This window comes from Saccopteryx leptura, chromosome 6, assembly GCF_036850995.1.
Source record: "Saccopteryx leptura isolate mSacLep1 chromosome 6, mSacLep1_pri_phased_curated, whole genome shotgun sequence".
Taxonomy (NCBI): Eukaryota; Metazoa; Chordata; class Mammalia; order Chiroptera; family Emballonuridae; genus Saccopteryx; species Saccopteryx leptura.
The window spans coordinates 31080502-31095186 of NC_089508.1; the positions used below are offsets into that span (position 1 = coordinate 31080502).

General features: G+C 41.6%; 1 protein-coding gene across 1 annotated transcript; it reads left to right on the top strand.

The window, feature by feature from the left end:
• Nucleotides 1-1825: 1825 nt before the first annotated feature.
• COX16 (cytochrome c oxidase assembly factor COX16) lies at nucleotides 1826-14006 on the top strand. Its single transcript, XM_066344086.1, has 4 exons — nucleotides 1826-2036; nucleotides 5930-6001; nucleotides 10726-10788; nucleotides 13648-14006. Exons 1-4 carry the CDS (start codon nucleotides 1968-1970, stop codon nucleotides 13762-13764), a joined length of 321 nt encoding a protein of 106 aa, XP_066200183.1. The 5' UTR covers nucleotides 1826-1967; the 3' UTR covers nucleotides 13765-14006.
• The last annotated feature ends 679 nt before the right edge of the window (nucleotides 14007-14685 follow it).

Below are 14685 nucleotides of genomic sequence, written 5' to 3' on the forward strand. Positions count from 1 at the left end.
ACTCGCTAAAAATATTTTGTCAAAGTGCATTGCTGTTCATGGCAGATGACATGTGTCACCATGGCCACAGGTAAAGCAATAGTTCCAATTAAAGAACACAAATCCTAGTGACTTAAGAGATGAAAATTAAAGGAACAAGTTCCCCCCACAGAAATAAATTCTCCCTTATAATTGTTTTGTTAAGCCAGAAAAGTCTAGTGCTATTGTGTTAAAACCCAATATTTTTCTGTTTAATTCTCTTCAGTTGTAAAGACAATAGCTCTTTAAAGTAAATAGTCCATTTTTCATAACAAGCAATGTAAGTCAATGTATAAACACTAAGGAAGTGCTTTTATATGAAAAGCTCCAACAAGTAATAGAAAAGACAAATTATTTTATACAATAATGAGGAAAGGACATGAATGAGAAATTTGCCTAAGAAGAAACATAGGTAAGAAATACACATAAGATAAATGTTAATCTTTCTTTACAATTTATAATGGTTTTTTGGAAGCCATGACCCGTTGGCTCAGTGGTAGAGCATCAGACCCACGTGTGGATATCTTGGGTTCAATTCCTGGTTGGGAACATAGCCCTGTTTTATACCACCTAAGAAATATGATTTGGTCATATATATCAACCTGGCAATACAGATCAAAAGCCTTAAACTGCATTTCTTATTTCAATTCTAGAAATTTGTCATAAGGGAAGAAACACTAATATGCATAAAGTTATCAGGAGAAAAATAAATAAAGAAATAAAGAAATAAAGAAATGAAGCAAGCAAGCCTGAACCGGTGGTGGCGCAGTGGATAGAGCATCAGACTGGGATGCAGAGCACCCAGGTTTGAAACCCTGAGGTCTCAGGCTTGAGCGCGGGCTCATACGGCTTAAGCAGAGGCTCACGAACTTGAGCAAGGGATCACTGACTTGAGGGTGGGAACACAGACATGACCCCATGGTCGTTGGCTTGAGCCCAAGGTTGCTGGATTGAGCAAGGGGTCACTCGATCTGCTGTGCCCCCCCCATCAAGGCACATATGAGAAAGCAATCAATGAACAACTAAGGAGCCACAATGAATAATTGATGCTTCTCGTCTCTCTCCCTTCCTGTCTGTCCCTATCTGTTCCTCTGACTCTCTCTGTCTCTGTCCAAAAAAAAGAAAAGAAGAAAGTTGAAGTGATTGTGTAGCGCTTGGTAGGTGAGGCATTCCATGACTCACCCTGGAAAAAGGCCCATGGGGGCTGTTTCCTAAGCTATTTCAGTAGTTAGACACATACTCATTTTTGTGCCTATTAGAGTGACCCCTTCTTTAGGGCAGGGGTGGTATCTTTCCATCTTTGTGTTCCTGGAGCCTTCTAATGGCCTGCAAAAAGGTGTGCTGGATAGTCTGAATGAGTGGAAAATTGACATTTATAAATGACAAGATGACAGGCTATTTCACAGTAAAAGTATCAGTATTAATGGTCCAGTGATAGCAGGACATTATATTGATTAGCACTCAAGCTAACCTTTAGTGGCAATCTATTTATTTCTAAAAATCGATAGGAAAATGGTAAACGCCCCATCCCACAAATAGCCATAGAAACTTGTCTCCAAGTTTATTTTATCTTTAGTCTATTTTATCGAGCGGCTACGTCCCAGGGAGTGTTCTAGGAAGTTGGTCAAGACCCAGAGTGTGGGAGGTACCAGTTACCAGGTCACTTGACGACCAGTAAAAACACGGTTTAAACCCCTAAGTCCCTAGCGAGCCAGCGCGCTGGAACCAAACCTCTGACACCCCAGTTTCCGGGCGGACCCGCGAGTGTTTGACGGGAATCGACGAGTCGAGAAAGCGATTGCTTTTGCCTGGCGGAGGCTGCCAGGAGAGGATCGAGCGCGAGGCTGCGGGGAGGAGACGAGCGGAGGAGTCTAGGACGCGGGCCGCTGAGCTCCGGGAGTCGGCGCGGTGCCGCTTGGCCTGGGGTCCAGGCGGGCCAGAGAGTTGTCATGTTGCCACATGCGGTAACGCGCGCCTTGCGCAAGAACAAGACCCTTCGTTACGGGGTCCCCATGCTGGTGAGTGCCTGGAGGAGAAAGTGTGGAGGCGACCTCGCGGGCGGGTGGGACTGCGGGCCGGGCTGGATGGGGACTGCGGCGAGGCTGCGGCCGGAGAGGCGGGGACAGGCGCCGGTCTAGGAGCGGGCTGGCGGAGGTGCAGAGCTCTAGGCTGTCCTGTTGTAATCTCCTCCTCCGGCTGGTGGCTGCAGGCCCCTTCTTACCTTCCCGGGTGCTTGGGGAGCGACGTCAGAACCAGGTTTTCATCCAGATCTGAGTGATTCCTAAGCTAGCCCCCACCCCCACCCCGGGCACCCCCTCCCCGGCCCCGACAGTTTGACTCTACTCCGGATCACTGAAACTAGACGCATTTACTTAATTTCATTGTACAGTTTCGGGCACCCCCATTTTTCAGCTTCCTAGTTTGTGAACTGGTTTAGTTTTTCCTGGGTTGTCGTTGAGGTCAACAAAACCTGGTGAATTGAGTGTTCTTCTGCACGGCGCCTTCCACGTCGTAGCAGCCCGCAAAAGGTCGCTGTTGATATTTTTAAAGCACTCAGGAATTTCCCGGGACAGAGACCAGATTTTTTTTTCCCTCTCTCTAATGTAACATGCGTGTCCTGTGATGGAAGTAGTCCAGGAAAGAGATGGTGGTGGCCTGGACTACAATATTAGAAGAGGATGTAGTCAGCAATTGTCAGATTCGAGAACTGTTTTGAAAGTAGATGTGACAGAACTGAGGGATGGAGTGGATGTAAGATCAGGAATGAAAGGAACTAAAGACGCCAAAGAAGTTGGCCTGAGTAATTGGGTGAAAATAGTGGATAGTTTCCAAAATGTGAAAGATTGGTTAGGGCCAGGTTGGGGCAGAGTGTTGGGGTAAAAATCAAGAGGCTTTTTTTTTTTTATGTTAATTTGTATATACTCGTTAGACTTTCAAGTGGGAATGTCCAGTAGGAAGGCAGGTCTTCAGTTCAGTGGGATATTTCCCATTGAAAATGTACATCTATCTGGACCTAAGCAGGTGGGTGGCTCAGTGAGTGGAGTGCATAGACCTGGGACGCTGAGGACCCAGGTTGGAAACCCTGAGGTCCCTGGTTTGAGCGCAGGCTCACCATCTTGAGCCTGAGGTCTCTGGCGTGAGAGTGGAAATATGGAGTGACCCCATTGTCACTGGTTTGTAGCCTAAGGTTGCTGGCTTGAGCAAGGGGTCACTGGCTCCGCTGGAGCCCGGCCCCCTCCTCGGCCTCTCAAGGCAGGTGTGAGAAGCAGCCAATGAACAGCTAAAGTGCCGCAGCTACCAGTTGGTGCTTCTCATCTCCCTCCCTGTCTCTCTCTCTTTCTCTCTGTCGCTTTAAAAAAAAAAGTACATTTGGAGTTTGTTAGATTATAGAGGCTGTATTTAAATCCATGGGCCTGGAAGACATCACCCAGGAACTCTGTGTTGGTTGTGAATAGGTAGAAGAGGAGTGAAGATTGGAATGATAAGTGAAGAGAGGGAAACTGAGTAATTAGGAAAACCAGATTTTTCATGGAAACTAAGAGACAAAAATTAGTCCACTTTACAAAGAATTCTTACATATTGACACTGTAAATATTAGCTGCTTATATATAACAAGTGTATGCCTGCTTTGTTGTCTTTGATTTCATGTTTTAATTTCATGCATAGGTTGGGATAGACATTTAAAATGTTTGTGTGGTCCAATTTATTGGGTTTTGAAATTCATAGTGTCGAGGTTTGTTGGTATTCCACCTTCAAAATGATAAGTTTTTATATTTCGTGATGTTTTATCTCTTTTTGTATTTCTTGAATTGATATGAAAAGGAAGGTAGAGATCAAAGTTAATGTTTTCCCAAATTGCTAGACTTTGCACCTTTAAGCTGAGGAATTAAAGCCCGTTAGATTATTGGAGGAGATGACAAAGCCGCAGTGACAGTTCGAGGTCTCTTTTAAGAATGACCGCATACTGAGGAATGTGGTATATTTTATAAGACTCCTATATCACTTGGTAAGGAAATGGAGAAAGATGCTCTCCAATTGGCTTATTTTGTAAAAGCATAAAATGGAAAGAATTCTAGTCTTGAAGAAACAAGGCCAGAATTTTATTCCTGGTGTTCTCCATTGTGATCATGCAGTTGGCTGTGCTTCTATTTCCTCATCTGTTAAATGGATTTTTCTTTCCTTTGGCTCATAGGTCTTTTGTGAGGATTAACTAATGTAAGGCTTGTGATGATATTGTTTAAACCAGGGGTCCCCAAACTTTTTACACAGGGGGCCTGTTCACTGTCCCTCAGACCATTGGAGGGCCGGACTATAAAAAAAACTATGGCCTGACCTGTGGTGGTGCAGTGGAATAAAGCATTGACCCGGAACACTGAGGTCGCTGGTTTGAAACCCTGTGCTTGCCTAGTCAAGGCACATATGGGACTTGGTGCTTCCTGCTCCTCCCCCCTTCTCTCTGTCTCCTCTCTAAAATAAATAAATATTAAAAAAAATGTAGTTCTCCAAAACTACCAACTTTAAAAAACAAACATACTATGAACAAATCCCTATGCACACTGCACATATCTTATTTTATTTTTTATTTTTATTTTTATTTTTTTTCATTTCTGAAGCTGGAAACGGGGAGAGACAGTCAGACAGACTCCCGCATGCGCCCGACCGGGATCCACCTGGCACGCCCACCAGGGGCGATGCTCTGCCCACCAGGGGGCGATGCTCTGCCCATCCTGGGCGTCGCCATATTGCGACCAGAGCCACTCTAGCGCCTGAGGCAGAGGCCAAGGAGCCATCCCCAGCGCCTGGGCCATCTTTGCTCCAATGGAGCCTTGGCTGCGGGAGGGGAAGAGAGAGACAGAGAGGAAAGCGCGGCGGAGGGGTGGAGAAGCAAATGGGCGCTTCTCCTGTGTGCCCTGGCCGGGAATCGAACCCGGGTCCTCCGCACGTGCACATATCTTATTTTAAAGTAAAAAAACAAAGCGGGAACAAATACAATATTTAAAATAAAGAACAAGTAAATTTAAATCAACAAACTGACCAGTATTTCAATGGGAACTATGGGCCTGCTTTTGGCTAATGAGATGGTCAGTGTCCAATTCCATGTTTGTCACTGCTAGCCGAGACAAGTGATATGACGCACTTCTGGAGCTGTGACACATACATCCCACGTCATTGGAAGTAGTACTGTACGTGAGCAACGCCGTGCTTTGCAGCGCTGCCACATACAGTACTCCACATCTGCATCCTGTGCTCCTCTCACTGACCACCAATGAAAGAGGTGCCCCTTCCGGAAGTGCGGCAGGGGCTGGATAAATGGCCTCAGGGGGCTGCAGTTTAGGGACCCCTGGTTTAAACCATAAGGACAGGTATGGGGTACTCGTGTTGGTATTTGGTGATGTGCTAATATGTTTCCCAGCAACAGTATACACAGCATCTACTCTGAAAGATGAGTGGTAACTAACCAGGAAAACAAATCTGTAGGGTTTAGTTAACAGGGGTCGGGAACCTATGGCTCACGAGCCAGATGTGGCTCTTTTGATGGCTGCATCTGGCTTGCAGACAAATCTTTAATAAAAATAATAATAACGTTAAAAATATAAAACATTCTCATGTATTACAATCCATTCATTTCCTACCGCTCATGTTCATGGTTGTGGGTGGCTGGAGCCAATCACAGCTGTCCTCCGGGACAACACCAAATTTTTATTGGATAATGCATAACGTACATGGGTGGTTGTATGGCTCTTACAGAATTACATTTTAAAATATGGGGCATTCATGGCTCTCTCAGCCAAAGAGGCTCCCGACCCCTGGTTTAGTATCTTTTGTCGCTGTGGCCTTTAGATAAGTGATCTACTGGTAGGCTGAATTCTATCCTTCTATTTTGTTTAATTGTTCCCTTTCTTTGTTTCAGTTGTTGGTTGTCGGAGGGTCTTTCGGTCTTCGTGAGTTTTCACAAATCCGTTATGATGCTGTGAAGATTAAAGTAAGAACTGTCACTGGGTTTTGACCTGTGTCTGTGTATATGTATGTTCTGGTTTAGGAGGCGTGTGTACTCAGTATCCTGAGCAGTCTGTCTTCTGTCTAGCTTTTCAAGACTGATATATGATGATTGGACTCTTTCTTTAAAATAACCTTAATGATCACATGGAAATGAATCATGAAATGTAAAAAATTTAGTAAGCTTTCTCCTCATTCACTAGAAAATCTTCAATGATGTTAGCTTTCTGCCACGTGTGCTGTGGTGTAGTTGATTTTAGGATTTAGAAGGGACTAAAGAACACGGGACAATTATTTCATTCCATTTTATTACTTCAATTATAAATTAGCTACTTCATATTAATACCAGTAATTTTATAAATGATATTGCTATGTATCTTTAGGAACTAATACTAAAGGAAAGAAAAATTATTTTTCATTATAAATAATTATACCTATCATTGTATAGGTATGCCTTTATGGTAGGCCTGTACTGGTTCATATCTATATAGTTGTGTTTATTTTACAGATGAGGAAACAGAAGCTCAGAGAGTCAGTAACTGGCCTAAGGTCACCTGGCTGTTGAGGGGTAGAGCCAGTATTCCACCCTCTGTGATTACACAATTACTCTGAAATTCAGGCCAAGTGTTACATAAGAACGCTGGTTAATTCATAAGTGGGTAGTTTTTGTTTGTGGCACACATCTGACATTGGAGGTTTTTTCCAAGTAATTATATATTTCATCAGCAGACCTCAGCAATATGGGTATGAGAGGAAAGAGTATCAAAGGCCTATTCAATTTTCTCAAGTAATTTTATGGCTTAATAGAAACACCAACTCCAGCTAGTCTTAAAGGCAGTAGGTTTTAGAATAAATAATACATTTTAAAAGGATATGTTTTGCCCTGGCCAGATGGCTCGGTTGGTTAGAGCATCGTCCCCAAGTGCAGAAGTTGCCGGTTCGATCCCCAGTCAAGGAACATATAGGAACAGATCGATGTTCTTGTCCCTCTTTCTCTGCCCCCTACCCTCTCCCCTTGCCTGTCTCTCTAAAATCAATAAAATAAAACATTTTTTAAAAAAGGATACATAGTTTCTATGACGGATTAGAGCGATAATCAGCTGAGTTAAGAAGTTTCTGGCCCTGACCTGTTAGCTCAGTTGGTTATTGTGTCATCCTGAAACCACAAGGTTGAGGGTTCGATCCCCAGTCAGGGCACATACAAGAAGCAACCAGTGAATGCACAACTAAGTGGAACAGCAAATGAATGCTTCTCTTTTCCCTTCCCTCTCTTTCCCTTCTTTTCTGTCTCTCTGAAAATCAATCAATCAATAAAACATTTAGCCCTGGCTGGATAGCTCGGGTGGTTGGAGCATCATCCTGAGGTGCAGAGGTTGCTGGTTCGATCCCCTGTTAGGGTACATACAAGAACAAATCAATGTTCCTATCTCTCTGTCTCTCCCTTCCTCTACCTAAAAAAAAAAAAAAAAAAAAAAAGCACCCAATTATTTTTATTTATTTATTTATTTATAGGTGAGAGGAGGGGAGACAGTGAGGCAGACTCCCACTTTATTTGCTTGCTTGCTTATTATTTATTCATTGTTGATTAATTAATTTATTTATAGGTGAGAGGAGGGGAGTTAGTGAGGCAGACTTTCACATGTGCCTGGAGTGGGATCCACCCAGCGACCTGTCTGGAGCCAATGGGTGAATCAATTGAGCTATTTTTAGCACCTGAGGCTATCACACTGGGAGCTTTCCTCAGCACCCTGGGCCAATGCTCAAACCAATTGAGCACCTGGATGAGGAGGGAGAGAAAGGGGAGTGAAAGGGGAGAGGAGCAGATGGTCAATTCTGTTTTGTTCTCTGACTGGGAATCGAACTAGGATATCCATATTCCAAGCCGATGCTCTATTCACTGAGCCAACCTGCCAGGGCTGAGACTGTCTTTTTAAAAAATTTTTATTGATTTTAGGGAGAGAGAGAAAAACATCAACTTGTTGTTCCCCTGACTGACTGGTGGTAGCACAGTGGATAGTGTCAACCTGGGACACTGACATCCCAGGTTCAAAACCCGAGGTCACAGGCTTAAGCACAGGCTCCCAGCACCAGCTTGAGCACAGGGTTATGGATGTGATCCTGAGGTCACTGGCTTGAGCCCAAAGGACAGTGGCTTGAAGCCCAAGGTTGGTGGCTTGAGCAAGGACTCACTGGCTAGTCTTGAGCCCCCAGCACGTATGAGAAGTAATCAATGAAACTAAAGTGCCTCGCCTGTTGTGGTGCAGTGATAGAGCATCCACCTGGAATGCTGAGGTTGCTAGTTTGAAACCTTGTGCTTGCCCAGTAAGGCACATACAACAAGCAATCAGTGAACAACTAAAGAGAAGCAACGAGTGGATACTTCTCGTTCCCCCTCCCCCTCTATAAAATCAATAAATCTTTAAAAAAAATTAAAAGTAAAATGAACAACTGAAGTGACACATCTAGGAGTTGATGCTTCTCACCTTTCTCCATTCCTGTCTCTCTTTCTTTCTCTCTCACTAAAACAAAACAAAACAAAATTTGTTATTCTTTTTATTTATGCATTCATGGTTAATTTTTGCATGTGCCTTGACCAAGGGATTGAACCCACCACCTTGGCATATCAGGACAATCAATGCTCTAACCAGTTGGGCCTTTTGAAATTAAAAAAAATTTTTTTTTAATTTACTTATTGATTTGAGAGAGAGAGAAACATCAATTTGTTGTTCCACTTAGCTGTGCATTTATTGGTTGCTTCTTGTATGTGCATAAGCAGGGATTGAACCCAAAACCTTGATATATCAGTATGACACTCTAACCAACTGAGCTACCTGGCCAGGGCTGAGATTTTGACTTATCCTTCATATTGTAAAGATGCACAATTACTTGATTGAGAATGGGCTTCTTTTGTTTTGTTATGGTTATTTATAGTGTTCTTTCAAAAGGACTCATTTGTTTTCTATATGTTATTCATTTAATTACTGATTAATTACTTAATTATTGCCCTTATTCCATTCCTTTTACTTTCTCATTCTGAAACCCTTCATAGACATATGTTGGAATTTTGGGGTCTAGCTTTTGTAATGTACTTTTTCTTTCATGCACCCCATCTCCTTGTGCATCATTCTAGTGGAATCCTCTGGTTGTATTTCTAGTGTACTCATTTGGTCTTAAGCTGTCTATTCTGCTATCCCATTTAATTTAACTTGTATTTCATTGTTGTTATTGTTTATTAATTTCAGCAATCACATTCTTCTTACCTAAAGACTTTCCCACACAGAGAAAATATGGTATCACTCCTATTTACCACCATGGAATCCTGTATAACTTTTTTTATTCACACTTCTGTTTTCTTTTCTTTTCTTTTTTAAGTGAGAGGAAGGGAGATAGTGAGACAGACTCCCACATGTGCCCTGACCAGGTTCCACCCAGCAACACCCATCTGGAGCCGATGCTCAAATCAGAATCAACTGAGCTATTTTCAGTGTGTGAGGCTGATGCTCAAACCAACCAAGCTAGCCTCAGCGCCTGGGGCCAAGGTTCAAACTAATTGAGCCACTGGCTGCAAGAGGAGAAGGGAAGAGGGAGAGAAGGGGGAGAAGGAAATGGAGATAAGTAGATGGTCACTTCTTCTGTGTGTCCTGACCAGGAATCAAACCCACGACGTCCATACTCCGGGCTGACGCTCTATCCACTGAGTGAACTGGCCAAGGCCTCATTGATACTTCTTTGTTTCAAGTATATGGAAGGTGTTCTTTTTTGTTTTTAAAAGTAATATTTCTTTTTTATTAGTATTTTTATAACATTTCTATGTAACAACATAATTTAGAGTTGTGGTTAATAGCATAGACCCCAAGTTCTGCCTCTTTGAAAAATTATGCAAGCCTGACCAGGCGGTGGCACAGTGGATAGGGCGTCGGACTGGGATGCAGAGGACCCAGGTTCGAGACCCCGAGGTCGCCAGCTTGAGCGCAGGCTCATCTGGTTTGAGCAAAGCTCACCAGCATGGACCCAAGGTCGCTGGCTTGAGCAAGGGGTTACTCGGTCTGCTGAGGTCTTGTGGTCAAGGCACATAATGAGAAAGCAATCAATGAACAACTAAGGTGTCGCAACGAAAAACTGATGATTGATGCTTCTCATCTCTCTCCATTCCCGTCTGTCTGTTCCTGTCTATCCTTCTCTCTGACTCTCTCTCTCTGTCTCTGTAAAAAAAAAAAAAATGCAAACTCCTATTATCTTTAATTATGATCATAATAATAAGATTTATCTCATATGTTTTTGTGAGGATCAAGAGAGACTATGTATGTCAGAATGCCCGGCACATAACAAGTGCTCAGTACATATTAGCTGCTGTCAGTAGTGGTGGAGATGGTAGCACTACATTAGTTATTATGCAGTTGGATGGGTGCATGGTGAAGATTGTGCATGTGTCTGTAATCTACTACACCATCCTAGCCATTCCTGTGTAATTATATTTTTTAATTTAAAATTTTCTTTCTTTTATTGATTTTAGCAAGTCAGGAAGAAAGAAAGACAGGAACATAGATCTGTTCCTGTATGTGCCCTGACCGGGGATGATCTAGCAACCCCTGCACTTCAGGACCATGCTCGACCCAACTGAGCTATCCGGCCAGGGCCCTACAGAACTTTAAATTGAAAATTAAATCCAACAGACTTAAATAATATGTGGCTCCTCTTTCTTTTTTACAGATTGATTCTGAGTTAGAAAAAAAACTGAAAATGAATAAAGTGTCACTGGAGTCGGAATATGAGGTACAGTATGGTAATACAGTGTCTGTTTTGTAACAGTCTTCCTTGTCAGTGACTGGTTCTGTCTGCCTTAAGGTAAACTTAAAAGTATGAGCAGTGCAGAAAAAATCATTTACCTTAAACATATGGTATTGGGACAACTATGTAGTGATTTGAAAAGAAAATAAAGGTGGATCTATGTTATATATATACTGTTCACAGAAATTAGGGGATATTTCAAATGAATATGAAGCAGTAAAACATCCCCTGATTTTTGTGAGCAGTATATTACAAATTAATAAATTCTAGATGGATCAAGAATATAAAAATAAAAATGCTAGAAGTATAAGAGAACAAAAAACAGATAGATGTTCCGTGTGTGTGTGTGTGTGTGTATGATCTTCAGTCAGAAAAGCCTATATAATGTGATACCAAACCCAGAAGCTTCAGAAGTAAAGATTGATTAGTTCATACTTAAAAATTCAAAAGTTCAGCCTTAAAAATAATCAATGTATATAAAGTCACTAGTTAAATGAAAAATCCTAAAAATGTTATTTTATTAGGATGAATTTATTTAAAATATGAAGACTATCTATAAATCAATATGGAAAACTTCATTTTGGGGCTGTGGATTATATGTATATTTCTGTAACTTTATGTGTTTGGTCATTTTTGATAGAAAGGTAGACATTGTTAATAATATATTGAAGAGATTTGAACTTTTGCAGTTGATCATTTTGAACTTGGTTTTGTGCTTTATAAAGGAGGAACTGTGGCCCTGGCTAGATAACTTGGGTGGTTAGAGCATCATCCGAAAGTTCAGAGGTTGCTGGTTCGATCCCTGGTCAGGGCACATACAGGAATAGATCAATGTTCTTGTCTCTCTCTTTCTCTCTCTTCCTTCCTCTCTCTCTTAAAAAAAAAAAATCAATAAAAAAATGTATAAGGGAGGAGCTATAGAAAGGCTTGGTGTTTCTTAAACCCCTCTTTGCAGGCCTCATTCTCCAAATTGTCTCCCCTTTGTTGAGTGAGTCTAAATTAGGTCTTCCTCTTGGCATAATTCTTACACCTAAAGAGCAGCCTTTCTGACGTCTCAGCTGGATGTCAAGGTGGCAACTGGGTATAAGTTCACTCTGACAAGGGCTAAAAACCTAGTATTGACACTGCTTTTCCTCAGCACTTCCTGACTGTTTTGCACTTAATTCTGTAGCAGTTGGCGGTTAGGTAGAGAGCCTTTCCATTAGGTGGCCTTGCCTGGTAATGTACAGCCTAGTCTTCAGCAATTTTGTGTGCTTTGCAGAACTAGTGACTCTGAAGGTTTTGCCAAATTCTACAGAGAATCTGTTATTCACCAAAGATCCTTGAGGACTGGAGCACTTTTACATGAAGTTGTTCTAACGTTGCATCCCCTCTAAGAATTATTCTGAAATTCTCTTGAGCATATGTGTCTTATGTTATCAGGGTGAAGGCCATTATTCTTTTTGGTTTTCATTTTCCATTGATTTTGGGACAGGGGAAGGAGGAGAGAGAAGCATCAGCTCACTGTTCCACTTAGTTGTTCCACCTAGTTGTGCGCTCATGGACTGCTTCCCACATGCCATGACTGGAGGCGGAACCTGCGACCTCAGCATGCCAGGGGGACGCTTTATCCACTCAGCCACCTGGCTAGGGGCAGGGCCAGGATCAGTATTCTTTCATAAAACCTTTTTATAACTTTGAATCATTTCATAACTATACTTGAAAGTAATATCCTCTCCTTGCACATTAAATTAACAGAATTTTGTTTACCTATATATTTAATACAAACTCCTGGTAAAACTAAGTGAAATTCAGAGAACAATTTCATTCACTGCTTCCCCATTATTTTGTTAAAACCTGTGACTTGCTACTTCTCAATATACAAGCACTGTTAGTTGTGGTGCTGCGGCAAGTTTGTCTCGGTATATACGTTAGTTCTTTTAGAAACCATAGGCCTGGATCACTGAAGAAGCCATGTAGACCGTTTGTTCAGCCTTTTTATTATTACATAAGAGGGAATACTAATTCCCAGGATGGCTTCAATTACTTAATGCCAGGGTTATACAGCTCATTAGTGAAAGAGTAATGCTTAGTGCCCAAGTGGCAAGGCAAACTTACATTACCCCCTGTCTGGATATAAGCCATTTGCCATGGTCTCGGATCCCCTGTTCTATCTTATTCTCTCAGTTATTCCAGAACAGTCAAAGCAGATGAATAAAAGTTACTATCAGAAGCATGAAGAAACACTTATGTTCCTCCCATTAACCTACCTTTTTTCCTGTGCTTGGGAGACACGCTTCACAAGCTGAAGGTACAGTGACCCAACTAGTTGGATTAGTTTTTATGACCCTTAAGAGCTTTGCTCATGGTGGCGATGTCTTCCTATTGTTAAGCCAGGCTCATCTCTCGGGTGCAGGACAGATGATCCCGGTCTGTTCTGTTCCTTCTAGCAGAGGCGAGGGTCTCCACTTCCGTTCTTTCCCCCTCTTTACTGCTCTCACCCATGCTGATCACTATGCCAGATCCGCCTTCAGAGTCGAACTTTTGTTCTCCTAGCTTCTTCCCTTTCTTTGTGCTCTCAAAAACAAAACATGGAGACTCTCTTTTTTTATTTTAATAGTTTTATTCTGGTGCAGAAAAAGGCATTTACATCAGTAGCAAGCAAGAAAAATTGCAGGTCCTAAGAAATATGTCATTTCTTCAGTTAGTATTCTTGACATGCAGTTGATTTATTTGCTAAAATTGTAATCGAGAGCCTATTGGAGTCTTTCCACTCACTTATTTATTCATTTGTTCAGTGATGTCCTATCAAAGCTGCAGACTCCTACACTAATAATATATACTTTGATTTTTGTGGCTCTACAGAAAATGAAGGATTCTGCTTTTGATGACTGGAAGAATATTCGAGGGCCCAGGCCTTGGGAAGACCCCGACCTCCTCCAAGGACGAAATCCAGAAGTCCTGAGGACTAAGACAGCTTGACACTGCTGATTCTTTTTTTTTTTTTAATTAAATATTATCAACTGAATTCTCACTACATACTCCTATCTGGTAGAAAGAAAATTCCAGACGTGCACAAACCTGTGTGAGTAATTTGATGACAGATAATCTTGATTCAAAACCTCATACAGGTTTTTTTGCTTCCCAACTCTGCCGTTTGCAAATGAAAGTGTTGACTACATATATTTTATACAACTCAATAAAAATGTGCATGCACACTGCCACCTAAAGACTCTCATTTTTTCCACTCCCAAATATGAATCCATATTCTTTTTTCACCAGCCACTGGGCAACATCTTGATAATTCAATCTGGCTACCAATGAGAGTAGTAGGTCTGGATCCAAATTCTCATAGGAACACCAAGCAGAAATTTTATGTCAAACCTACATAGGAAAGCAATATTGACCACAGCCTGATAAGAATCTTGTTTTTAGAATATTTAATACTTCACATGGTAGGCTGATCAGTCTCCAAAGCATCAATGACCAGTAAAATGTGCTAAGAAAATTATATTGTTCTTGGTTAAAACAAAAGTCATGAAGTATTACATATTATATGCAGATAACGGCACATTTGTTCAGTCATTCACAGATGACTACAGTTTGGGAAACACTGATTTAAGGTATGCGTTAGGCTTTAGCATAATTACATGCAAATTAACTAACTTTTTTTTCTTTAACTTGGCATTTGCTATGATCCAAATGCTAGGCAAAAGGATAGAATTGAGGAAAGTTTGGTTTTTTTGTACTCATTTTCTTTTCAGCCTTATTCCCCTACCTTAATAGCCAAAAAATTATATATCCACCCGCCTCTTCCCCAATCAAAACCCCTATTTTCAGTGAGTTAGCGTTAACAAGTAGGAAAGCAAGCTGATTATCTAGTGGCATTACTTTGTGACAGAG